The sequence below is a fragment of the Larus michahellis genome, chromosome 5 (genome assembly GCF_964199755.1).
Source record: "Larus michahellis chromosome 5, bLarMic1.1, whole genome shotgun sequence".
Lineage (NCBI taxonomy): Eukaryota > Metazoa > Chordata > Aves > Charadriiformes > Laridae > Larus > Larus michahellis.
This window is the reverse complement of record NC_133900.1, coordinates 47,014,607-47,041,930: the sequence shown is the minus strand read 5'-3', so window position 1 is coordinate 47,041,930 and position 27,324 is coordinate 47,014,607. Positions and strand designations below refer to the sequence as shown.

The 27,324-nt window shown below is 43.7% G+C and overlaps 1 protein-coding gene across 8 annotated transcripts in view; it reads left to right on the top strand.

Annotated features, from left to right (window-relative positions):
* Positions 1-27,324, top strand: part of EXOC6B (exocyst complex component 6B) — a 313,712-nt gene that overhangs the window by 184,456 nt on the left and 101,932 nt on the right. For all 8 annotated transcript variants that reach the window (XM_074587160.1, XM_074587157.1, XM_074587165.1 and 5 more), the window contains 10 exons: positions 5,149-5,232; positions 5,395-5,441; positions 6,643-6,763; positions 9,259-9,330; positions 9,781-9,878; positions 10,780-10,885; positions 12,028-12,137; positions 17,953-18,064; positions 21,581-21,715; positions 22,837-23,016. In XM_074587160.1, the coding sequence (XP_074443261.1) occupies positions 5,149-5,232; positions 5,395-5,441; positions 6,643-6,763; positions 9,259-9,330; positions 9,781-9,878; positions 10,780-10,885; positions 12,028-12,137; positions 17,953-18,064; positions 21,581-21,715; positions 22,837-23,016 (1,065 nt within the window). The remainder of the gene's footprint in view (positions 1-5,148; positions 5,233-5,394; positions 5,442-6,642; positions 6,764-9,258; positions 9,331-9,780; positions 9,879-10,779; positions 10,886-12,027; positions 12,138-17,952; positions 18,065-21,580; positions 21,716-22,836; positions 23,017-27,324) is intronic.

The window sequence follows — 27,324 nt, the reverse complement described above, 5'->3', positions numbered from 1 at the left end:
TCCAGGTAAGCAGAAATTTAGTAATCTGAAATATTGTCATCTATATGTTCTGGATCCAAAGAGTTCCATTTTACCGGGCGTTTTAATTAATTGTTGAGGACAATGGTAGAATAGAACTTGCAGCACGTTCTTCCCTGTGTAATTCACAGCTAGATTTGCTTTCAGCTTTCTGCTGCTTCTGAATTATGAAACTTTTTTGGGTTTTTTCAGCTGTTGTTTTTGCATTCTTATGATTATATTGTGTTTTCCCTTATGTGGTGTTCATCTGCGATCTTAATTATCTGCCTCTCATTGCCAACTCTGTGAACTCTGAAGCTAATTTGAGGAGGAAAGTTCTGCCTGGTAATTTTAAAAATATGAGGCATTATTGAGGGTTTTTCCTGGACTAGTGATCACAATAAATGTGTAGTTTGGAGCATGGCTTTGGATTCTTCCTGCTCGCTTAAAGAGACTGAGAATTGGGTGAAACCTATTCTCATTAAAACTGAATACATGAATAGGAAAGGGACCTCCTTCTTCTCTCCCCACCATGAGTACTTGATTTTGACAAGTTCTGGGTTGAGCTCACAAGAAGCCCAGAAGGAACTAGGATGCTGCCTCTGTACTGATGTGTATTAGCAGCGTCTTGCTTCTGCAGAAGGTCGGTGGTGGATTTGGAAGTTCATGAGAGGTTGGGGCTGGGAGTTGCTCTTTCAGTAGTCTTTCCTAAGTGGTGTCATTCTTAGGCCTGCCATGTGTCGCTTGAGATCTATGTGTGCATCATGGGTTTTGTTGAAAAATAAAAGTGTTGCAGGTGCAATGCATCTTTACAAAGTGAAATAGCCGCTTTTAGGAGAAAGGAAAAGAAATAAAAAATGGGAGTGTTTCCCACCACGCGGACATGGAGAGCAGGAGCAGGGCAGGTGCATGCACAGCTCTGCTCCAAGCTTACGTGCTCGCATGCAGGTCAGCTCTGGTCTAGTATTTTTATTGAAGCATTGGTTGATGAAGGTGGTGTTCAGCTTGGGTGCTGTGCCATGATGAAACACTCGGGACATTTTGGAACAAATCTTTTATTTAGCTGGTTCCCTGCCTAAGCAGATGCTGGCGTACCTGTCTGCACTTCTGGTGGCTGCTACAAGAGGCTAAGCCTGGACAGCCTGAGTGGCTTAGTGATGCTCTCAAAGTCACTTCTCATGATACCTTGTGTACAGCATTTAGGTCCCAAAATACTGTCTTTGAAAACTGGAGGTAAGGATGGGATTGGTTAAATGTGAAAGAACATCAGGTATAGGGCTGTGAGAGGAGAATGGGATCAAAGTATAAACACTATGTGGTGTTTCAGATGAGTCGTCTATAAAACACGGGGTCTCCATGGTCTGTTCTGGATACTTTTTTGGTGTGGTTTATTTCTGTTTGTTTGGTTTTTGTTCTTTTTTTTTTTTTTTTTTTTACCCAGAGGATAACAATATTAAAAAATAGAGTACAGAGGAGTATTGTTATCTGAAGACCTGATAAGTTGAATAGTCTTAAATAAGTCAAATGTGGGAAACTGGGTGGTCTAAGCTAAAACTGCTTCCAAGGGGAAGAAAGACTTCCTGTTTTTAGGAGAATATAATACGTGAGCGATGAAAAGATCTAGGGAGATGGTGGAGGAATGCACTTAAGAGAAAAGGATGAAATTGCGTGCAAGAAAAATGTGGATCGTGTCAAGAGAGATTTTTTTGAGGAGGAGCAGTTTTTTATTGGAATAACCTCTCATGAGAGAGTCCCTAATTCTTGGGGCAGTCAAAAAAGGCTCACCAAAGAAAATACAGGGAACAGTGCACTGGGGGGTAGATGTTTTTGGTCAAACAGGCAGGTCTCTAGGCCATAAATTTTAGGGAAACTGTTAAAATATGAATATGGTCTAAATCTTTTTGGGGAATAGTTTCAAAGGTCTTTGCTGTTCCTTCTCTTCTACTGCAGTTAAAGCCATTTGTTGGGTTGGAACAAGAACAACCTGGCATCTAACACCTTCTAAGCACCCTGTGAGGCTGAAGGGGCTTCCCTCCAAGGTTGAGAGGCAGGTTTGTAGCGAATCCTTTGTGCCGTATCTCCAGCCCAGCTCTGATCACTCTTGCGTCTTCTGTCTGTAGAAAACATTTTTTGCTCTGAAAGTGCAATCCAAAATAATTGAATTTTCAGAAAATATTATGAATTTGGTCCAGATTCTTTGTCTTCCTCAAAGCCATCAGTAAAATAGGGATAGAAATCTGGCTTGTGTTTTGTCCCTAGTGGCGGAGGAGCTGAATGATGAGGTCTGGGGTTTTGGCTTTCAGCTGTGGGGATGTATGCTTCCCGCTGCCCTGTCCCCCGTGAGCTGGTGGCTTCTGCCGCTCCCAGCACCTGGTGACCTCTACCATCCTGTACGTGTTCCTGAGGAGCTGGTGGGAAAGTGGACACATCAAATGGAGAAGCTTTTTAATGAGGTGAACAGCTACAGGATAAGGACTGTGGTCTTACAGGGTGATGGGAGGACGGGCAGAGCTGTGCTGGAAGTGGAGACTTAAGTGCGATGACTTTTTGGCCTTTCTTTCCTGAAGAAATGCATGGTGAGGGTGGGGTGAGCAGGGAGGATCTCTTCTCAGAGCTCAGTTGGAGGGATAAGGGAAAGTGATGTCAGCTGAACTGAATTGCTGTGGTGTAGTCTTAGCAGAAATCTTCAAAATCTGGTATTAAAAGGGCTGATTGTTTTCAGACCAGTCTCCTGCTACTGATGAACTGCTTTCTAAGTTTCCAGTAAGTCCTCAAGGTCACCACAAAATCTCGCCTATGTAGCTTGGGGAAATGGCAGCTTATGGGTGTTCAGTAACGGGGAATTAATTACTGGCCAGCTTCCACGTGATGCTGCACACAGCTAAACATGGTGGCTGGCATGAGCGGCCGACCGCCACTGCAGCTGCATTGGTGGTTGTGGCTGAACCTCGATGTGCTCTTGCCTTCAATGCTGCTATACATTAATTTATTAAAGAAATGGTGGAAAAATGCCTTCAGTTTTGAATTTGCACCACAAATTCATTGGTAGCAGCGGGCTGCATTTGTTTAGTGAGTAGCTTTACTCAAAGATCTCAATGATGCTACCAGAGATGAATTACTCTTATGATCAGGATGGAGATGATCTGGGTTTGTTCTGCCACTTGTGTAGGTTTTGAGAGATGAGACACAGAAGGATTTAATAAATGTCTTAAGTCTGGTCCCTTCAGTGGTGAGGTGGGAGTGGGACAGCCAGGTTTGTCTTGGTTCTCCTGTGGCACTACCAAAATTGAGAGGAGATGGGTAACACCAGCATCCTGAGAAACACAGGTTCCCAAGCCTGGGAGAGGAGCTCGAAGGGAGGTCTCTGCTTGTAGGCCCTCTGAAGGGGGATAGCATTTAGCTTGATAAAAATTCTAACAATCCTCTCTGTTCTGGCTCTAACGTGTAGATCATTGATTTCTGGCTTGTGACCCTTTCCTTTCCAGGGGGAAACAACTTTTGAGAGCATTGAGAAGACATATGACATGGAAACTCTGGTTCCCGGATAGTTTCTGTTTCTTAAAAGCTATCTTAAAATGTCGGATTACTTACAGGTTCAAGCTGATACTTGACTTGGTTGTGGGTGAAAGGCTCAGATTTATACCTGATCCAGATTTGTCCCTTGCCCAGGGTATTGGCACCACTGATGGTTGGACAGATGTGCCCAGCATGGGTTGGGAGCTGCTCATCCTGTGCACCCCTGATACTCAGCTAGGATAAAAAGTATAATTCAGAGACAAAATCCACAGTATAAATCTGCATAATCTCTGCAATGCGTGTGCATGGTCACAAGAATATTTTTTTTTGAAGAATTTTAGCACCATTCAGAAGGGCAGTACTAGGTGTGAGAACTGCTGGGCACATCAGCAAGGCTGAATTTTCGCTTAAGCCTTGAGCTCCAGCTTGTAGAAGACAAGGAGCAAGTCAGGCTACAGCTCCTCAAGGGTTCATTGCAGACATTTCATAAGACCCCTTTAGCTGAGGGCATCCTAAGGCAGCCTGGTTATGTAATGCCATAGTAGATGGAGAATCATTAAATTAGCATCAGGTTTTTCATTTAATTAGTTTATTTTTTCGTAGTAGAAAAGGTTGATGTCTGGTGCCTTGCTCAGGTGAGATTTGTTGTTGCGTGTTGTTTGTTTTGTGAATTCCAAATGAGATTTTTTTATTTTTTTATTTTTGGCTCAGAACAGTTCAAAGCAAGACCTTGTCCCTTCTCTGAAGTGTTTATAATCCAATTTCAGACATAAAACAGCACGGGCGTGGAGGAGGGAGGAACAGGCAGGGATAAAACGGCAAGGTTTTATATAGCCTAGGGGACCAGTGCGGTAGGCGGACGTCTGAATGCTTCAGCAGGTCGATGGCATTTGAGGATCCTCTTGGGTTTGTTGCCTGGGTGGGGATGCTCAGATGTAGCCTGGCTTGGTAAAACAAGCCACCTACAGAAGAAGCCCCCAGAGGGGCAGTTCAGGTCCTCGCCGCAGCACCCAGCGTGGGTAGGTGATGCCCATGGAGGCGACCTCGGGTCTTTGGCTTTAGGGACTAACTGGCTCTCCTTTGGAGGCTCAGACCTGCAGTAAAGTAGGGAAAGAATCAGCTCAAAAACCTATTTTATTTTTTCCCACTATATAGACCAGTCTGATAAATTGCTATGACTCACATAAGCATGTTTTTTCTGAAATTCCCTGACGTTTGTGGCTTTGCATCAGTCTGAGCCCATGAATCAGTGGAAGAATTTCTGGCATTGTTTGTCCCCTTTTTCTTTTTGTTAACACTAGAAATGGGTTATTTCACTGCCCCTATGGTTAAGTAAATCTGATGTTTGTGCATGTTATGGTCTGGTAAAGAAGCTGGTTGCACGCTTCCATATTACACATCTGCACGGTGATCTGCACGTTCATCAGATAGTCTTTCTTATACCTGCGCAACTGTTTTTTTGACTTGATGTTTTGAGTAAAATTCTTTATCTTCTGATATTTGGATTGCATATTGCAGGAAAGTGTTGCACAGATATGCTGGAGGAATATGAGATTTGCATCTTAAATGCAGTATATTGCAAGTTAACAGTAAATGCAAACCATTGTAATTGAATTAATTTCTTCTATTTTCCAGGGTGCCAGAGAAACCTTTGAGAACTACTATAGGAAGCAGAGAAGAAAACAAGCCAGATTAGTCCTTCAGCCTCCTTCAAACATGGTAGGATGGTCCCCTACTTGCAGTGCTCAAACTTGCTTTGCTGAATAAAGGAGCAGAGGGTTATCTCTGGGCTTGTTGTTGCTGGTGGGTGGTCTCTAATTTATTTCTAGTTGCTCTTGGCCACCTTTGTTTTAATCTTCGCTCACTTTTTCTTTGTTGCAGCATGAAACCTTAGATGGCTACAGGAAATATTTTAATCAAATTGTAGGGTAGGTATTCTTTTTATATACATTCTTACTAAATATGTGTGCACTGTGTTGTTGAGGAGCCTAAAATGAAACAGAGAAGAGGGAATGTCGGTCTTTTTGAGGGTCCTTTAAAGGATGGGACGGGGCGGGGGGGGAAGGGGGGGAGGTGGTTTGGGCTTAAGTGTTTTAGAGTGTATTTTATAGCACCCATGAACTTTGCTGCGTCACTAGTGGGAGTGTGGAGGAACCTGCCGGCTCTTGTACTAGCAAGTGCATTTCTGGGAATTTGAGGATAAATAATCTCTGTGGACTATGTGCGTCTACTTGCCCCACTAAAGAGATGAATAGGCCCTCTGCCTTAATTATTCTTTAATATTTGATAATTATTCTTTGATTATTTTTCCTGGTAAAAGAGGTGATTCTCAAGCCTCTATTCCTGTGAGCTTCTTATTATTGCACAGAAATTTGTCAAGAGTCTTCCAAAACCAGCCAAGCTTTAAGAGGAGGCAACCTAAGACTGGTAATCTAAGAAAGTTAGGGTATGATGTTGAAATTTCTTTTAACATCTCATTGTGACCATCGCACATGCAATGTGTGCTGCTCGCCATCTCACTTAGCTCCGTGCTCCTGGGCTGGATTGCCCTGACAAAACACAGCTGAGATTTTGTGCATTGCTGTTTAAAACATGCGGTGCCACGCTCGCTCCCTGAAAAATACAGTTTCTTTTTGGCCCGCATGTTTGATAACTGGAGATTGGAGTGAACTGATTGCCTTTAAATGGTTGTGAGCGTATGGTGTAGCTGGGCACGAGAGAGTATTTTTCCCTGCAGTTTAAGTATTTTTCCCTGCAGTTAGCCAATTGTAACGCGATTGCTGCTGGCTGGAGCAGAGTTTAATCAGCGGTTCTTGTTCAAATAATGGGGTGGAGGACTTTGAGAGTGGGGAAGTTCTGCCTTTGTATATACGCTCAGTTGCATTACTATGAGCAACTATGTTTTAGCTCACTTCTGTAATACAGTGAAACATCATATACTGCGATGTTAAAAATAAGTGAATAAAGTGCTTAGCACTGGCTATATTTGATACAGATATCTGAGCTTGCTCTGGAGACTTGTGGTTGTGCAAATGTTGCGTGTCCCTCACATGCGGATTTTGCAGATCTCTTTTGATGTCTCAAAACCTGTAACTTTTGATAACGGTGCCATTTTCTCCTCTCCATTAGGTTTTTTGTAGTTGAAGATCACATCTTGCATACAACGCAGGGCTTGGTAAATAGAGCCTATATTGATGAGCTGTGGGAGATGGCGTTATCAAAAACTATTGCAGCACTAAGAACACATTCAGTAAGTAAAAGCCCTGGGTTGCTCAGCTGTTGCTTGAGTATGACTTGACATGCTGGAAATGCTGGCTTTTACAGTAGTATTCATTGTTTTGCCTCTTCTCCAATGACCCTGTTTAAAATCATAACATGAAAATACACTGCTATTTCCCCCAAAGCTTTCTCTAGCTTTTTTTGCCACTTGATGCAATGCATTTCCCTGTACCAAACTCTCAATATTTTGGGGGACTGGAAAGAAGAAAATCGTGGTTTGAGATTTTTCTTTTTACTTCACTGATCACTTTTGAAAAGCGCCAGCAGAGGGAGTTGGTTTGTCCCGGGAAACTGGGGAAAAAAGCGTCTATTTGGCACACTGAAGTATGACCTTGTTTGATATTCCCTCAAAGTTCATGGCAGTGAATAGGCTGCTATCAAACTGCAAATAATTTGTACGTAAAAAGACACTAAATACACTTCTTATTTTTTAATACTGAAAGAAGGTTGGAAAAATTGCTTATCTCTTCGGTATTTCTCTGCTTGATCAAAAAAACCAAAGCCAATTGCAAAAAATGTACAATTTTTTACCAGTTTTATATCTCCTTATATAACGTTGTACTGGTTCAGCTGGGAGCACTGGAGTTTTCCGAAAACCTTGTTGGCTAACAGGATGAAAAAATTGCGTTTGGACTGTAAAAGGGAAAGCATTAATGACTTTCCACATGTCCATTTTCAAACTGTTGGGCCATTTTGTCCAGGAAAAACAAAGTATTTAATCACTGAAATCCCACTGCAGCTCCGGGAAGGCAGTGCCATCTGAAAGCACGGGGATGCTGCAGGGCCATGTTGATGCAAGCCTGCATCTAATGTGATGTAACATGCGTGTGGTCGTACCCAAGTGATAATGATGTCGTTGCTCTTTGCTGAGAAGAACCTAAAATTTCTGCATGGAGACGCAGTATGCTGCTCGCTCCAAACCACACTGAGTTCATGCATTTACGTGCCCTAGCTTAGCGTGGTTGCCCAGGGGCAGTGTTGCTGAAGAGTTGCTTGGCTTTACCTGTGCAGGTGGGGATAATCCATTTGATGGACCTGGAGCTCGTTGGGATGAGGGACCACAACGGCTTCCTGGGGCACTCTGGCTCCGTCCAGCACGGCAGTTGTGTTGACTGGAAAGCTGCCTCCTTCCACTTAAGCTTCTGTGTTATGAAAGGGGATAAACACAGAGATGCGTACCCCGCTAGGTTGTAAAGCTGTGTTTATTTTCTTTTTAAGTGGGGGTTTCTGTTAGGTGAAAGCCGTGAAAGTAAGCCAGGTACAAACATGGTGTTTTTCAGTTTTACCAACTTTGTTGTCCTGACAAGTTGTTTTAAGTGATGCCAAACTTAATGCATCAAGTGGCTGCCAAGTGAGCTTTTTTTTTCAGTAATGATGAAATGTTACATGACTTCTCAGCACTACTACTGTGGTCATCAGTCATCTCTATGTACTGGTCATCCTACAGATCCCATGTAGACCAGTGCCGTCCATCCCATATTGCTGTTGAGACTTGATGGAGGGCTGTCATGTTGGTGAGGCAGTTTCAGTTCTTCCTGTTCAGCCAAACCTATCCCTGGATTTTCTTCCTTGCTGCAGACAGGAACATCTTTTATCACTTCTGATAGCTTTAGGGCATTATCTTTCTTTCTGACTTTCTTTTCTGGACAGTGAAATGGAAAATGTGTCTCTTCCAGTCTTTCACATTGATTAATGGAGTCATTCCTCCTTGAGTTTCCAGTGAGCTTTAAATCTGTTTCTCTTTCCAGCTTATGATCACTGATTCTATATTTGGTAAGACTCTGTCTGAAATTTTACATATTTCAGCATACGGCTGTTGTCTGCTACGTCCAGAGAGCACGTGAAGCCTGTGGGTAACGTGGGGTGGCTCTAAGGGGACAAACAGCGCTGTCACTACACTGAGTTGTGTCTTTAGGGTTTTGAGCAGTGACCTGACTTGCAATAAATACATATATTGTAGCTCTGACCACTGGTGTTGCTGAAATATAGGCATGCAGCATGTTTTTTCTCAGCCTGAACCACTTAGCAATGCAGACTTCGTATGGGGCTCAGGGATGCCTCGCTGCGATGCTTCATTACCGTCAGACACAACACACTAAATATTAAATGAGAGGCGCTGCTGTCGTCTTGGTATGACAGCGTGCTGATTTGCTTCATCTCCTCTCGCTTCCCCAGCAGCTGCTGGGTAATCTTAGAGACACTTCAGGTATCTCTAGAGCAACCGAAATCCTTATTCATCATGGAGAGCCTCAAGAGCAGTGTGTTATGAGGAGAGATACCCTTATCAGTGTGCCTTCCCTTGCCCTGTACAGCGTTAGGGCATGGGCTGTAGGATGAAAGCTGCTGATTGTAAGACTGTACAGCGTGCCTATGTATCACTCTATGATGACACAGGAGGGCTGAAGGCAATATTTTTCCCGTGTGTGGCAGTTAAAATCATGTTTTAATTTCTCTCCTTCTTTGCAGTCCTACTGCTCAGACCCGAGCCTGGTGTTAGACTTGAAGAACCTCATTGTCCTCTTTGCAGATACACTCCAGGTATGGGGCTATTGGCAACCGCTCTTTATCTCGCTGAACAGTCATGCTGCTCACAGGTGGTGTCTGTCAGTGTAGTTAAATGGCTGATGTCAGCTTTCTGTGGTGGCCCAGCTTCTTTTTTGGCATTGTGGTGCATGAATTATGGCACCTGATGGACAGCCTGGTTCGCTCTGCATGTGGGATGGCCAGCCCATGAGCAAGGCCAAAGCCTTGGCCACCTTGCCAAGCCCTTGTCCCTCCTGCCCACACCCAGCCCAGCCTTTAATAGCCCTTGGTCCTACCACCTCAGTAAATCACCACCTAAATATCTCCACCAGCACTGTTCATCTCTGTGGTGGCAGTATGGGAGAATTTGCCCACATGGTCCCTATTAAATGAGAAAATAATCTTCAACTGCCTGTGGTGACCCTTTCTTCTATGAAGTTGCTCTCTTCCCCCACCTCCCTACAGGGCTATGGCTTCCCGGTGAACCAACTCTTTGACATGCTGTTGGAGATCCAAGACCAGTATAGTGAAACCCTGCTGAAGAAATGGTCAGGAGTTTTCAGGTAAGATCTTTAAGCAAACTCATGAGATGTACCTTACAAAGTAGCTTTGGCCCATAAATAAAATCTTTTGAGATATTAGTTGCAAGGTTGTGTTTAAATTTTGGGCAACAGTAAGCTTCAGCTTCGACCAGGGAAAGCCAATTTAAGCACAGTTTGAGGATCCTGCGTGTGGTGAGATCCGTGCAATAAATCAGTATAGACCAGAGGTTTTATGTCGCAGAGAGATAAAGTTACGGTTTCATTATGAAGCTCACACTGACAGTCGATAGATGGAAGGATGCAAAAACCTGGTGTTGCAGTAGCGTTACTGTGCCATTAGTCCAACACTGAGACACATGTGTCTTAGGACATCAGTGGCATATCCCTATGCTGCTGCTGTAGGCACGTCCATGAGCTGAGCAGTTGCCCACAGGTAGGGCATGATATATTATCCAGGGTCCCATGCTGTACTCTGGAGCCACCAGCTCATCCTGTGAGGGTCCTCCAGGATATCCCAGGACTGAGGTGTCTCAGAACATGGGGCATTGGGAAGAGGTACTGGAGGATTGTCAATGCCCTGGTAGCTCAGCATCCGTCTTCTTCAAGTCAGGCAGGACTGAAGCTCACCTGGACTTCACCAGGGGCTGCTGCTGAAGCTCCAGTCTGGACTAAAATCACCAGTAAGCTCTGGTTGTGGTTTTATGCAGGCTGAAGGCAGGAAGCTGGGAGAGATCATTGAGTCTGGCTGCAGCAAAGATGATTTCAACACTCACAAACATGGGGAGAAGTTTAGGCCTATGGAATCACCTCTTAGACTGGCACCGACTTCTTAAGAGCTTCCCAACGGAGCAGTATATCTGCAAAGTTGTGGTTGGTCTGTCATCACAGAACTATCTTTCTAACTTTTTTTTTATTTTCTTAGAAATATACTTGATTTGGATAACTACAGTCCCATCCCAGTGGCAAATGAAGAAGTTTATAAGAAAATAGTTGGACAGTTTCCATTCCAGGATGCAGAACTTGAAAAGGTAATCTTGAAATGGGGGAAGTGGCACAGCTTATCTGCTCTTGCAGGGAAAGCCCGTACTCTTGTTAGTGGCATGAAGAACTGCAAATGAAAGTGTCAAAAAAACTCCCCAAAAACCAAACCAAATAAACAACAACAACAAAAACAAAACGAGGGAAAAGAACAAATATACTTTCCATGTGATGCCTTTCTGGTGCGGTTGAGGAGAGTCGTCGATTTTATTTTCAGATCACAGTGTACTGTTGCAGCTGAACAGTGCTTGCAGTAGACAAGAAACGAGAAATATCTGCTTCCATTGGTATTTTATTCCCATTTTATGAAGTGTGTTAGTGACCTTTTATTTGTTTTAATCTCATCTCTTAAAAAAACAAGCCCAACAAAGTCATGTATCTTGGCTTTTGTGGAAGTGTGTGCTTGCAAAACCTAAGTGTAGCCAAATTTGACCTAGCCAGTGTCCCTTAAAAGCCTGCTTGGCCTTCTGCTCCACATCTGTCAGTCAGTGAGCTCCAAGCCTGGTGAACTTAATTAGGACTGGGAGGGTTTTCTATCCAAGTCAAGTGTTTAGATTTCAGAGAGTTTGTGTCCTTTCCCCAAAACTGTATCATGGGGTCCAGCTTCTTACTATTACACTCGGCACCTCCCAGCCATGTGTGTGCTATGGGTAAAAGCTGTTTGGAAAAATTTGGTACAGGACACCTGTTTCCTCTTGGCTTTTGGTGTTGTAAGCAAGTGCTCACCTTGGGCAGCAACTGTGGGAAGTGACCAAGCAAAACACTTTGTGCATGGTGGGAGATAAAAGTCAAGGGGTTCTCCAACGCATTTTTTTCATATGACTTAGGGAGTTGGGAGAGGGAATGAGGGTCTCTTGTGCTGCCTGCTCCCTCCTAGCTGCAAGTTTCCTTCCAGCTCGTTTCAGACTCCAAATCCCTTATGCACCCATGTGCCATTTGTAAGTGATTATCTGGTCTTTCACTTGGCTGAAATGTTTATATAATATACAATAAATGCTGGCTTGTTGTTTCATTGCTGGACTTAGCTAAATACTAGCATTAATTTGACTGCTTGGAACATGTTGCTGGAAAGCAGTCGTCACTCCTGTTAAATATCTGCTCTTCGACTTGAATTCTCTCCTGTGTTTTACAGCAACAGTTTCCAAAGAAGTTCCCCTTTTCTGAGTTTGTGCCTAAAGTTTACAATCAGATTAAGGAATTCATCTACGCCTGTCTGAAGTTTTCGGAAGACCTTCATCTGAGGTAGGGGATGAGTGTGCTAATGGTTGTAGTACGGAGGTTTTGTCTGCAGTGAAAGGTCTCGACAAGTTTTAAAATATGAATTCTTTTCCTCAACCCTTCATGCTGCAAAACTGCTTGGATATACCCTGTCCAGGGTGAAGGCGACCGGTGGTCTCCTTAGAGCGGTGGCATCCTTAATTTACAAAGGGCTGTCCAAGTCTTCAAAAGTAACTGCCTCATAGAGAGAAAGGTAGCCCAGGACCATGCTAGCTGTATAAAAAGTGAGGAGGCTGTTCCCTCTGAGATGTTTCCGAGTCAGTTGTACTAAATAGATGAGTATAGTTGTCTTGAGGAAGATAGCGATGTCCACTTGTCATTGGGTTAGTGCCTCGTGTACCATCTACAACTGGCACACTGTCTCCCCACACTGTTGGCAAGAAAACTCTGAAGTTTTGATTTGCCCTGTGTGGTAATGAGTTTCGGCTGCTGGTTTAGGGTTTATTTTTCTTGTTTCCAATGGGAGTTTGTATACAAATAATCTGATTTTTTTTTTTTAAAGCCTGCAAAATATTCCATGTGTTTTCCCTCCATTTTCCATCCCAAGGTACCTTAATGCTGGTTTTGCCTGTGGGTATGAGATTGGAAGATGGCTATATTAGCCAGAAACTGCAAGTTCGTGCTTTCTTTTTGTACCCTATAATGTCTTCAACTTGGTAGAGGTATATAAATAAATAACGAGATTTTTACTTGAAGGAGGGATCCTTTTTCTCCTCTGGCTGTGTGTGGCACTGTACTAGTGAGAGATTGGACTGTGTGTGAGGCTTCACCTCCCTTGGCAACTTCATGTCCTGGCCATGGCCTGGCACTGGACTTTACCGCAGTGCTGATGTGAAGCTAAAGCAGTGTTCTGGGGACTCACCAGATGTTTCAGTGCCTGCACAAGGCTCTTCAGGATATTAATTTCTCTTTCTTTGTGAGAGGGATAGTACTTTGAAGATCCACTTTCTCTCCATCATCTGCTAGAGGACACGGCAGCTTGTTGGCTGATGTGGAAGCACAGGACATTTCTCACCCTGCATTTAATCTCAACCTTTCACTGGTGGCAGGTTGTTCTCTTTGGTGGCTCCCAGGGCTCTTAACCTGTGGGTCACCATTAAAGATCTCGGTTTCTAAAGTCGGCAGAATGGTCTGATTTCACACGGATGCTGGTTTCACCGAACCCCTCCGTTGGCACTTCCCTTGTGAGTTTTGTGCTCTTTACCATTATGGAGATGATTGGGTTTGTCAGGGAAGGGAAGAAAAGCGTCCCCTTGGGTCCCTTCTCAGGGGTCCCCCCGGAGACATTATTAAAATTCCTTTTGACATTGGATTTTCCAGCTCTTTTTGAGGAGTGGTGTTGGGATGGGGGAAGGGAGCCCAGCTCTTGGCTTTTCTAGCCAAACATTTGGAATATTTCTCTGAAAACCCCTGTGACACTTTCTTCATTTCACCCTGACAGCTTGAATTAGGTTTTATTAGGAAGCTTGGCTACAAAGCCGGCAGCAAGTTTTCTTTCTCTTCTCTTTCTTTTTCTTCTTTGGTTGTCATTTACCTTGCACCCTGGAGTGATTGGGGTCAGCCCGTCAGTCATGGGAGGCCTGAAGGTCATGACTACTGCTATGGGATACGGGACATCAGCTGTCATTAACCCAGACAGTTCGCTTAAATATTCTGCGGTCTTTTCCTGAAGAGCAGAGCCTATGGCAGAAAATTTATTTTGTATTTTTTTTTCTATTTTTTTTTGAAGTAGCTCCTTGTATTTGTTGGATGGGAGTGTTTTCCTTTATGTTGATATGCTTGTGAAGTTATTTTGCTTTTCAAGCATTTGAAGAAAATTTGGAGCTTACTATGCGTTTTTAGGCATTGCAAGTTTTTTTGTTTGGCTTTATTAATTTGATTAGGAGAAAGAAAACCTTCTTTATATTTTCAGCAGTTCTGCCTTTGTTAAAAAGTGTGTATTTGAGCTCATCAAAGAGATTTCTTTAAAAGTATCCACTTGCTGGAAGGCTTCTACTGGCTCCAATGGAATTTCTCATTTGAAAGATAGGGAATATCTTTGGAAAACAGTAGGTGGAAGGACAAGATGTCAGCTCTAATCTACCAGGACTTCAATTGTTTAGTTTTGGTTTTTTTTCAAACAAAGCACCAATCTTGAAAGCACTTGGGATACAATTTTTGAAAGTGCTGAAAATAATTTCAGTACATAAAGTTTTTAAAAATAAAATAAAAAAATCAGAGGCTTGAATAACTAAATCAGGCTGGACCTTTGGGAGCCCACTTTAGGAGAGAGGAGATCAATGTGGTTTCTTTGATAGTTCATATTGTTGCTTTGGTGTTACTAGTGGTCTGTGGTTGTAGACCAAGCCTGGTAATGAAGTTGGTAGATCAAATTGATGTCAGACATAAGTAGAGAGCAGCCGATATGAAAAATATTGCTCGTTTGGGGGTTTTGTTTTCTTCTTGCATATATGAGAACTGAGAGCTGAGCTTTCTGTTGAGCCAAGACCCTGCCTCTACTTCACAGTCAAGAGTCGGCGTCATACAGCTGACTGGTACCGTTACTCTCTGCTAACTGGCCCCGCTGGTCTGGGCGCTGGGTCTCGACTGTTGGTGTGAGCTTGGTTCGTCGTTTCAGCTGGGAGGCTGCTGGGCAAGGCAACTGCGAACTCCCGTTGCTCTTGTTGTCACCCTCACTGACCTTTTCTGTTGAACCAAGGAAGATTTGGGGGATTGCAGTCCAGCACCTGGTCAAATCCTGCTCTTTTTTTTTTTTTTTTTTTTTTTTTCCCCCAAGGGATTTTTTTTTCTTTACTCAGTGTGTGGACCTCATGGCAAATGTTGCAAATCCTTCTGTTCTGGTGGAATGCAACTGCAGGGGTTACCAGGCTGCTTGACCCACCATGTAACTGAAGTTACAACCTGATTTTCTAGCTTATGCAGCCAAGAAACAAAATGAGAACAGGAAACCTTTGGAAATGGTGCTTGTATGCAGAGAAAGCTCAGGTAGAAGTGCTTTGAAGAAGTAAAAGCAGCACGGAAGTGCTAAGCAGTCTTATTAAGCACTACTTGTTTATGCCCTGGAGGCTATCATGGTTGAGATGTTCCTGCAGCTGAAGTGAGCAATTAAAGCAAACTCTCAGTTTGCAAAGCGTTTGGTGATATGGCAACCTCGTGCCGTCAGCCCTGGCTGTGGCGTCAGGCATAGGCCAGCAGCATCGTACTCCTGCCAAGAGCATGACTGTCTCAGGGCGTACACGCAGCCAGACAGTAACTGGCTTGTTTAAGTTTGATGCCCTGAAGACAGGTTGACATTTGAATTTAAAAAAGAAAGCTTTTTGAGCACGACCTAGTTGGTTGCTGTGTTGGTTTAGTGAGAAAAGCTGACATCATGTCCAAACCCCCATGTTTTCATCTGTGCATTCTTGGTTACAGAAGATACTGGAAGCTCTGGCCACCAGCTCCTCTTCCAACCTTGGCCGTTCTCACCTCCACGAACCTTAGGAATGGGCTATGTTACTCCCTGTGTATCGCATTTCAGGATTTCCCAGGGAAAATCCCAAAAGGGCCACAGTGCTTGTACAAAGATATAGCTTTGTGTATTGTTTGCTCCCTACGGAATTTTTTCTTTACCCACTCTGAGTGTGGGTCCAGACCTTTTTGCTTCCCAGTCCCCTTCCCTTGTTCCCACACCGCTCCAGCAGCAGCAGGCAGCTGCCCCTGGTGTCATGAGGTTTTTTTGTACCACCCCTTCACTTTAAATCTCCTTTTTACCATCTGTAGATCGTCACAGGGTTATATTTTGTTGTATTTGCTATATTTAACCATGCTATTGTCTGGTGGAGGGAACTGGGGACAATCTGGTTCTTCCTGGGGGATGATGGAGAGCCTGGGGATTGTGTGTATGCAAGTGTGGTGGGTTTTGGGGATTTTTTTGTTTATCTTCAAGTAAAACCTTGTTTGAGAGCTCTACCCATAGTATAAAGACCAGGAAAATTCATTAGCTGGTTTCTTCTCTTCCCCCTGCCTTTTTGATTTCTGTTCCACACTTTTAAAAACCCAAATGCATCACTTTGTACCTTTCATCAAAACCCTGCGAGAAGGAGCCAAGGAGTCCATCTGGGATGTGGAGTGGGCTAGCCCTGATCGTCGCTGGCACAGGATATGTTTCCCCACTAAGCAGGAGGAAAATAAACTCACAGAGATCAGTGATGATGATCTAGAAGAGACCCACACTAAGACTTTGGCTGGTGACATTGAATTTAAATTATCAGGAGCTGGGTCCTGCCGAGCTGCTGGCCCTGCTCCGCTTGCATCCAACTGGGAAGGAGACAGTGGTCAACCCTTGGCAGGCGTGTAGCTCGGAAAAGCAGATTTCTAAACATCAGGGCAAAGGAAATATTAGAGAAACCTGTTGGGGAGTGCAGCATGGTGAGCAGCCGCTGGGTGTGCAGGGAGTTGTGCAGCTGGGCTTTTCCTTGGGAAAGCTGCAGCAGGACACGGCTTTCTTGGTCTCATGGAAACGTGAACGTGACTTAGCTCAGAGGTGCGAGCAGGGAGCAATGTTTGCCACTTATCCGAGGAATTTGGGGACTTTCAGTGCAATTCTCATGCAGCAGCACAAGGAAGGTCCTGAATAACTTGAAAAATGTAGTTGACTGAAGGATGCGTCGTGCTCAGGGAGGAGGAGCAGGTACAGGAGATGCTACTGTGACCACAGGGTTGCTGTTGGAGAAGGCTTAGTCTTGCTTTCCCAAGCATCAGGCGCTGATGGATCAGGGCTCAGCTCCGTGCATCTGCCTTATGTTAAATAGGCACAGAACTGGGGAGGTGTGAGATGGACTGGGTCTGGCAGCGCCATGTCCCTGCACCAGCAGGCACCCTGATAGCAGCTCACCAACATTCCCCATATCACGCGCTGGCGGTGGGGTAACTGCAAGGTTTGCTTTTGCTTCTTGTGTCCATCCCTGCTTTGTAATCTGGCCCATTTGTCAGGTGCAACAGGAGAAGGAGCAAAAGGTCACGGACTTGATTTAGTGGGAGCCTTAAAGTTTGTAGCACTTCTTAGCCTTCCTTTCCTTGCCCTTAGCTGCCTGTCACTGCGCTGCCAGAGATAAAGCCCCATGGTGTCAGGGCTAATGCAGGGCCAATGACAGATCAAAGGAGCCTGTGCTGGGGTGGGTTTCCAAAACCTCCTTGAGAAAGGAGAGGTTGCGCTTGGCTGGCATGCATTTTGGAGGGGCAGGAACACAAGCAGAAAACCAACCCCCCAAACTTCAGCAATGCTGCAGTTGCAACCATCTAGCAAAGGGCATGAACATGTTACAAGATCTTCCAGTTTGATTTAGTTAAAGAAAAAGCCATGAGAAGGTGGTGCGTGGGGGGTATTTGGGAGTTTGATTTGGTTTTTTCCCCATTGCAGGTCCTTGATCCCTTTCCCCTTGCTGAACGTGCAAAACTCCAGCATTGTGTGGAGGGCAGTGGCTTGGCTGCGTGGGTTAGTGCTGATGCTGTGGGCAGCTCTTACCCATGCTGGACCCATGCTCTAAGAGGAGAGGCCTCAGGGATGTAGGATGTAGGATTTGCCTGTATAATCCCCATTCCTTATAGTCACATGCACAAAAAGGCCTAAAGTGTTGGTATTTTGGAATTTCTTAGTATGTCAGTGCCTGTAAGTGGTCCATGGATGATTAGGCATAAGCCAGCAGAGGATGTGGAAGGAGAGTGGGTGATGGGAGCTCCAGGTGATTTTCTTTTCATAGAGCATTTTGCAAATCTCTCTTGGAATTCTACTTTTCAGCTCCACGGAAGTTGATGATATGATTAGAAAATCTACAAATCTGCTGCTGACCCGAACACTGAGCAACTGTTTACAGAATGTCATCAAGAGGAAAAACGTCGGGCTGACGGAGGTAGGGCATGGCTTTGAGGAGACCCATTTCTAGGGCAGGGTGACAGAAGGGGGTTTGGTCCCTTGGAACTCCTTACAGCACCTTTAGAGATGCTGGTTTGGACCATTATTACAAAATATTTGGTTGGAAAACAATAATGGAACTACACAGTGTTGCTGTACAAATAAAGAAACACAATACTGCAGGAAAGAGGAAGCTTTTTTGCTGTTGCTGTTAGAATTGCTCCTCTTCTGAATTTGCAGAGACTTATATATCTGAATTAAAGTGGCGGGTTAGAAGACTTCAAGGAGCGCTGGGGAAGAGGCAAGTGGATGCTAGGAGATGGTGGGGGAGTGGTCCCCATCTGTAGGTGATGTTTGAGGCGGTTTCAGCACATTGCTGCAGTACAAACTCTATATTGGTATTTTCTTTTTGCGATCGATATTTTTTTTGTGCAGGAAGTCAGATTTCTGAAAAGTTTAATGCACGTAAATCATGGCTGTTTGGGAATGTGTGTGGTACCCAGGGCAGTTTGGATACCTTAGTGGGACCTCTATGTACTGTTATTAAATAAGTAGGTATTAGACAATTGCAGTTGTTTAATTGACTGTACTATAGAAATGTGTCATGTTCTCTGGACACTGTAAATACCATATGGAGGTGAGTTTTGGCGAGTTTACCACACTTAACAGCAGTATGTATTTACACATGATGCTTCCTCAGCCCTTCATCTAGAGGTCTGGAATCTCTCTGCTCCCTGGGGGCAAATTCCTCTTCCCTCCTGCTCCTCCCAAGGCTCCCTCCACAAAGAGGAATGCAACACTATCCTTGCAGTATCCATCCCCCAGATGATCACTTCTGCTGCTCTTGCAAATGTTCCCACAGTGTGATTGAGTATAGGAAGGGCAAACTGAATGTGACAGTCCCCTCAGCTGCTTTTGCCCAGTTTAAATGGTGTAGATGTTCCTGAGCATCTTCCCTGTTGAGCGAAGGTGATGCCTTTCTTTGGGCTGAGAGTGGCTTCTTCACGTGCTTTGGAGCTGAAGAGGATTTTTGCAAGGAAAGCCTACATAGCACAGCTCAAGTTTAAAATAAAGGTGTAGTATGTCTGGAGACTGGTGTTCATTTCTGAATCTCTTCTCATATTTTCAACTTCTTGTTCCTTATCACTTACCAAGGTACAACTAGTGCCCTCCTTGGGTTATCTGTACCATCATTTTTTTCAAATTTGGTTGAAGAAAAACTACTTTGAGGATCTTTGTCCATTCCTGCCTCTTTTCTTTGTGCAACCATTAACCTGTTTGACCAAATGGAAGCGTGCAGCATTTTTCGTCTGAATTTCTCAAATCCTTTCCTCTTAAGAAAAGACATTAATGTGACTGTGTGAAGCACAGGAATTAAAGGGCACATTGAAGAGTACCATATCGTCTACAACATAGTCCTGGTGTCAAAAGTGACTGCGGAAGATATTAAATTACCTTTCATAACTATCGCTTCCAAGATTTAATTTTTGCACAAAGCAACACCTTCAATTTCTGGGCTCTCCAATGTCATTTTCCAAGCAGTGAACAAGGTAACACAAGGCTGTGTACCAACCTTCCCAGTCTGTTATCCTCTTTAATTTATTTTTCTTTGCTGTTTTTTGGGGCTACCTCTGAACAGTGGATGTCAAAGTCTGCTCCAAATAATCCTGGTGTTTTGAATGATCCTGACATCCCTCAACAAAAGAGAGGGAAAAGATGCTACTGTTTTTTTCATTTGAATACCCCAACGAGAAGGTCTCACCCCTCCAAATTTAAGAGAATATCAGAACTTGAAGGAGAAAGAGAGGGAGCAGGAAAGCTTATAGCAGGTAGTGGAAGAGAAACAAAGCAATCGGGGCCTTCAAGTGTGATAGCTGATCTGGACCAGTAAGTTGTGATGATCAGAGAACAGATTTAGGAGGAATTTTGCACAGTTGGAAATACCTAATATTTAGTTAACTTGAAACTATAGGAAAATATATCATGATTGTGATGTCAGGGCTGTCTGACGCAGAGAAAGGCAAACAAATCAGTGCTTGTGTGAAGGCAAAAATCAACAACAGAATTAAACCAATGAATTCAGAAACAAGAAGCTCCCCTAGTTACCTGTGTAAGACATTTCAGGGACCAGGTACAAAACAAGAGGTGCTCAAATAGACTGTAATTTCATTTCTTAAAAACAAACACCTGACTGAAATCACAGACACATTGGCTAGAAGGGAACTTTGGAGGTATCTAGCCCAGCCTCTCAGTGGAAGTGGGATTGTAATTCACTCGGATCAAGTCAACCATTGCTTTCTCTACCTGAGTTTTAGTATCTCCAAAACACAGGTCCCACAGCTTCTCCGGGTACCCTGTTCCAGTTCTGCACTACCTTCCTAATGACTCTTTTCCTTCCTAATATCCAAGATGAACCTCTCAAGCTGTGACCATTGCCCCTTCTCATGTCATCTGGCAGTAACAATAATCTATATTATATAATGTATAATAATTATTATATAATATTTAATCTTTGCTGTAATATTTGTACCATTACTTCAGTATTTCTGTGCCTGCAACACTCTAATCAGTGATTAATCCATCTCATTCTGAAGATTTGTAACTGTTTCAAAATAATTTCTTCAGAGGAGGTAGCTGCGGACTGCCACACCATATTCCAGCAATTAAATTATATCAGTCTGGAGCATTATAATGCCTTCTGTATCTGTCAGAGAACTGTTATGGCATGATATCTGAGCTAGATGTTATTTGTAAAGGTTTTGTTATAGCTTATGTTGCACCTTGGAAATATTCATGGCAATTGGCTAGGAAAAAGGTATCTGCTTAAGGAATTAATGATGCTTCCAAGTCAGTGATCCTAAAGTAGAAGCCCGGATTGGTTTCCTCTGGTTTGTAAATGTTTGTGTTGGTTGACTTCAGCAGAGGCTTTTACTCTGTAGTTTCCTTTAATGTCCCAAAATAGTGCCGTGTGAAGGCAACTGAGAAGACAGCATTAAGAAAATTGCAGATAATGGTGGGTACGATAACCAAGAAGATACCAGGGTGAGATCTGCTGTTCACCTACACCACCCTCAGAAAAGTAAAAACTTGTGGTTTCTTTGTTAAATGCTTTAGTGTGATGGTGTTCGGTGTCACTCAAGACATGGGTTATTTAGGGTTCATTAGCAGACAGAATACTTGTGATTTGACATGGCATTTTTTTGTAAGCCTGTTGTATTTGAACTACACTGAAATGAACCCTGACTGACAGCTGAATGTAGGAAAGTCATTAAAAAATAATAATCTTTTGTGGTATTAGTGTCTGTCATGGGAAATGCTTTTCCCCCCAAATGATCTTTTATTTAAGTTTCTGATGTTGTTAAAGGAGGAGAACCTTTGAGCATGTAGGAAAGCTTAGTGTGTTTGTACAGTGTCAGCTTCTCACGCCAGAAGTTCTTATAAATTGGCATCCATTACCCTGGCACATCCCTAGCTTCAGGAGCACTATCTTTCAATCCCTTTTTTGCCTTTGCAGCTTGTACAGATTATTATAAATACGACCCATTTGGAGAAATCCTGCAAGTTCCTAGAGGAATTCATAACCAATATCACTAATGTACTTCCAGAAACTGTCCACACTACCAAACTCTACGGGACCACAACCTTCAAGGTGAGAAGGCTGGTAGATTCACCTCCGGGCAGTTGCTGTTGGTATTTGGTTGGAGAGTATCAGCTTTCAAAGCGCGTGTGTGGATGTGTGTACGTAGGGGGCTAAGCTGAGCTGAAAGGTAATTTTGTCATATCCTGGGAAGCTTACGCCATCGGACTAGCTTTTGGGTTTGTCCTTTGGAGCATTTGTAACCCTAATTTACAGGCTGTGACTCCTGCACTTACTATTTAAAGGATTAAGCAGCTTTTAAACAAAAGGCTGATTTTTTTTTTAATGAATTTTCGTTTTGCTGTTTGAGCACCATACAATGTTACGCATGTCTGGCCATGAATGTAAGCTCTCCTCTTTCACCCAAGAGGAGAATAGATTTTCAGAACTTAGATTTTTGTATCTTTCCACTCATTTTAGTGTTATCTCCTAAAAATCAGGGCTGGCAGAAACTGCTAGACTCTTCCCAGTTTTTAAATCTTTAAATCGTAACCCAGGAGTGTCCACCCAGATACTTTATATGAAATCTTAAGGCCATAATTGGGTCAACTTTGGGGCGTCTGAATTGTGTCCTGTGGCTGGAGAGCAGAAGATGGGAACAGCGCCAAGGACTGGAGCAACAGTAGGAAATTCGTTCGGTCAGGTTTGCTCTTGGGATAACTCAGCAGGAGACTAAGGCCCTGTGTCCCCAGGCAAGTCCATTTATTGTCTCTTCTGGCATCACCTACCTATTTGGCCTAAGGGTGAGTTTTCCTACCCTTATTCCGTCAGGGAGGCTCCTCTGTGGCCCTCCTGCACCCCATACCTGTGCACAGTTTGGTGGGTCTCAACCTTTTTTCATATGGGACATTCCTCTCCCATCTCTCTCACTTCCATCCTGCACTAGATTTGTCCTCCTGGTCCCCAGGTTGCATCAGAGGCAGACACCAGCTTGATCTTGCCTACCGCTGACCTTGTGGCACATGTCCCACCAGTCTGAGCTAACCTGAGGCTGTAGCAGCCATGTAGTTGCCTACAGGACTTTGTCTTGTGCTGTCTTTAAGGCTAAAGGTTGGGTCAATCTCAAGTCCAGTTACTTGTGTGGACTTGTGGTATGGAGGCTCCATCTCATGTAACATGGTCTTGTTTCCCAGGATGCCCGCCATGCTGCTGAGGAGGAGATTTACACTAACCTGAACCAGAAGATAGACCAGTTCTTGCAGCTGGCAGACTACGACTGGATGGCCATGGAGCCGGGCAGCAAGGCCAGCGACTACCTTGTAGATCTCATTGGCTTTCTACGCAGCACGTTTGCTGTGTTCACCCACCTACCGGTAAGCCACCTCCACCAAATTGCTTTCTTTTTCTGTCTGGGGAGCACACGGGCATCCAATGGCACTGTCGAAACTACTGGTTGCTTAAGCTTTATGGAGTGTGATGGAAATGGGGCCTTGGACTGTCAAGAGTTATGAAATAACAAATCTATTTTTAAAGCAAGCTATTTCACGTGCTACCAGAACTTAGGCTTCAGCAAGAGTCTCCCCAAGTATTTTCAAGTCTAATTATACGTGAATGAGCGAAATATCACAGTCCACCATGTAGAAATAGGATCATAATTCACTAGCCACCTATATTCAGATACGTTAACTTTCAGCTTAATGGACATTCAAGATTTTTTAAGAGATCCCAGTATAAGGGTGTCTATTATTTGAACTGCAGATACATTTCCAAATGTTTGTCAAGTCACTGAATGCCTTACATCAAAATATTGCTCTGTTGGAAGGCAGCATATGTTTCTTTCTTTTCTCTGCTGTCTAAAATATGCCTATGTTTATGCTGTTATTGCGATCAAAAAACGTATTTTATGTTGTTTTTTGCAGTTGGCTGAGTAGTGTCCCGTTGAATAGGAAAAATAGAACCATTGGGGAGTTTCATTTTTGCTCAAACAGCTTTTTGTTCTTTAAATAAGATTTTTTCTGACCTGTATGAATATATACTTAAGAGTATCTTCAATCAGCAGGTATTTTGAAATAGCAAATCCACTGAACACTATTTGTCCTAAAAGCAACTTCAGATCTTTCTTCTTTACTCAACTGTTACTTATTTGTTATTAATTGGTGCCCAGGATTATAGTACAGCAGCACACACTAGTCATCTTTCATGAGTTTGGATATAAACAGGAAGAAAAGACTAATAATACACAATAGCAGTTTCCTTCACTCAGTTCTGCTTTTGTGTGCTGCTGTGATTGCTCTATTGGAAGGATGTTCAAGCACTCCAGAGCTGTTTTAGGAGGTGTTACAGCCCCAAAACTTTGCAGTCTTCTGTGTGAGTCGTGTTTTTGGCCTTCTCTATCATAGCATGAAGATCTGGCGGCAGGATGGAAATGAGGACTGATGTGCTGTGGATAGAGAAGCCACCGAAAGAGAAATGAAAGTGGCTTTCCCAGTTCTCTGTACCTGGAGGTATTGTTGAGGAGAAGGTTCTTTCTTGGCTCTTATCACTGGAACAAACTTGTGAATAAGTGTTGCCTCCTGTGCAGAGAGGTTGGAAGGGCTTTTGCCAGTTTTCTTAATCAGGCCAAGTTTATGGCTAAAACATCCCCTCCATTGGCAGCCCTGAGCAGCATGGCTGGTGGCTATGCAAGCAGGCATGGGGCAGGTGCCCTCTGGAGTCTGGAGGTGATTGGAGATGGCTGGATTCCTCAACTGCTGGTTTTCTCCTTAAAAAAGGAGTTGTGGCTGCACAGAGGTGGGTTATCACCGGGAAATCATACTGGGAGTACTTCTGCAAGCAAGTAATGGAGTTTGACAGGGAGATTAGTCCCTGCACCAGAGCATGAAGCATGGCTAGTAGGAGAGATGAGGATGGGGAGAGAGGCACACAATGATTTATGAGATGGACCTGGAGTGATTTATCTTCCTTAAATATTAATGTTTCCTTTTTGAGTGAATCAAAATTATTTTGGAGACTGGGAGGGCAGCTGATTGGTCTAAAACGGACTGAGACAAATTGAAGCAACCTTTTCTCTTCCAGAGATGGATTAGAAAGGACCCAGCTGAGAAGAAGGCTGTCTGCAGTTTGCTGTGGTGGAGGTGCTGGCTAATGTGCCAGTGCTGTTCAACCAGCACACACGCAGCACCTTATCTTCTAAGCATTGCACAGCACTGATCCTCCCGACAGCCCTGAGGGATAGGGGAGGCAAGTCAATCAGATGCTGCAATCAGATTTGTGAAGCTGTAGATCTGGTTAAAAGCTTTGTAGGAGACATAGGTCTGGGGTTTTTTTAATATATATTGGAGTTTCTTACTTTAGAGGAGCACTATGAAGATGCTGTCATTGAACATTGCTGACGGGTCCCCACATACTCTTGCAGGCAACGCTGGGTGAGAGCAAGTCATAAAAAATCAAGGTACAGGAAAAAGGCACTCACATCCCTTGGGGTGTCTGCTGGTTTGTTCTTGTAGGGCTCAAGGGCCTCTTTTCCAGTGGCTTATTTAGGAAAACATTAAATCTTTTACACTTTGCTAAACGAAACGTAGGAGATAAGGCATGTAGAAGCCCACATCTGTCTAAAGCAACGCAGAAAAAATGGAGACATTTGTGAAAGCACCAAAAATATGAGATGAGCTTCATTTGTGAAAGGAAAGAGTGAGAAGGGTTTGAGGGAGAAAGGAGCTATCTCCAAAAAGAGTGAATTATAAGTAAAAGAGGATATTGCGGGACTGCTGGTGGCAAGGTAGCGCTGTTTCTGTACTGCTGCTATCCATCCCAAATCATTAGCACCGTAGCATTACGATCTAGAGGAGTTGCTGCCCTGCTTGAAATCAGTTTGCAGCCTTGTCCAGCTATAAAATACAGGATTTCCCCACTGCTAGTAGCTCATGAAGAAAAGTAAGTAAATGTGCACCATCCTTGGATGAGGCATCTTTGGAGCATCTTCTCATTCCTAGAAGTTGACTCCATGCAACACCATCCCTTCCTGTTCTCATGTCCTTTCCTGGTTTGGAAACGCTCCTTTCTTCCAGAGCTGATAATCGGGTAACTTTGTGTTGAATTTACACGATTTTAAAAAAGTGAGAAGTGTTGTCCTAGTACTTGAACTTGCAGCAGATTTTTAGAAGAGTGGCAATTTCAGGAGATGAATAAGTGTCAGGAGCTGAGCTACTCACCTGCCTTTTGTCACGACAGTAATTACACCAAGAAAAACCTTCACCTGCTGATCAAAGAAACTCAGCCTGGGCATGTCGGCAGTTACTGTGCTAAAATTACACCAACAAAAAGTTCTGTCCTGTAATAGACCGGAGCCGAAAGTCCTGAGCCTGCAAAAATGCAGGCGGCTCCTCAACTTGATGAGTGTGAGTAATCCCATTGTCTCAGACAGGGCTGCTCATCTGCAGGAAACCTTTCTGGGGTCAAGGCTCCAGCTTGCCGCAAGGCAGATCAAATGGCCTTGAAGGGTCCGGTTGACTCAAGTCAACGTTTCAGACAGGGGGTGAAGAAGAGAGAAGATGCTGAGCAAGCTAAAAGGCAACTCCAAGCCAAGATTTGGGCATTAGGTTTTGTGTTTCCCTTTTTGGATACATGAGGCTGAATTTTTCCGGTATTTATTGAGAGGAATCCCAGAATCATTGAGGTTACAAGGGACCTTTGGAGACCATAGAGTCATAGAATAGTTAAGTTTGGAAGGGACCTTTAAAGGTCATCTAGTTCAACCCTCCTGCAATGAGCATGGACATCTTCAACTAGATCAGGTTGCTCAGAGCCCTGTCCAACCTGACCTGGAATTTTTCCAGGGATGGGGCATCTACAACTGCTCTGGGCAATCAGGTCATCTGGTCCAGCCGCCCTGCACAAGCAGGAAAAGTAACCTAGAGCAAAGCTAGTCCTGGCTCACGGAATGGTATAAAGAGCTTCCACTTTCTGTACTGCTCAAATAGGAATTGCAATCCCTAATTTTTCCTTTAGAGCATCAGAGTAGACACTGTGGGAGATGGTGGAAACCATCTGATATTAGGAATCCTTGGAATCGATTTGTTTTTTGCAGCTTTACTTTGGGACACTGAGCCCCAAGCTGGGGAGGGCATGCTGGTGGATACAGCATGTGCCAGCGGGGTGGAAAAGTTCATGGTGAAGTTAACAGGGTTTTGGTGCATACCACTGCTGCATGAAATTTTCATGGTGGTTTAGAGCCACAATTCGAAAATGCTCTGCTAAGTGCCCAAAATGTCTCAAAGCAAATAACACACTGGTGGAAATCAAAGCATAATTAACATTTGGCTTCGAGGCTGCCCTCTTCCTGCGTTAACCAGGGAGAGTCAGTTACTGCTGCTGAGCGTATTAACATGGGATGCTCGGGCCTCCTTTAAAAGAAAATACTTCTTTTTTCCAAGAAAAAAAAAACTTTAGGGAAAAAAAAAAGAAGTATTTTAGGGGAAAAAAAAAAGGTGGTTTCTGGTTTTCAGCAAGTAAAGGGCCATGGCCTCAAAAATTAACATTTCCAGCATAATACTTTTAGAAGAATGACTGAAAAAGTCTTTTGTCTTTGATGGCTGATTGTTGTTTTTATTTCTTGTTAGACAAGTTAATGTAAATCGCATTGACAGGGCTACTCCAAACACACTGATTTGTTGACATTAAGC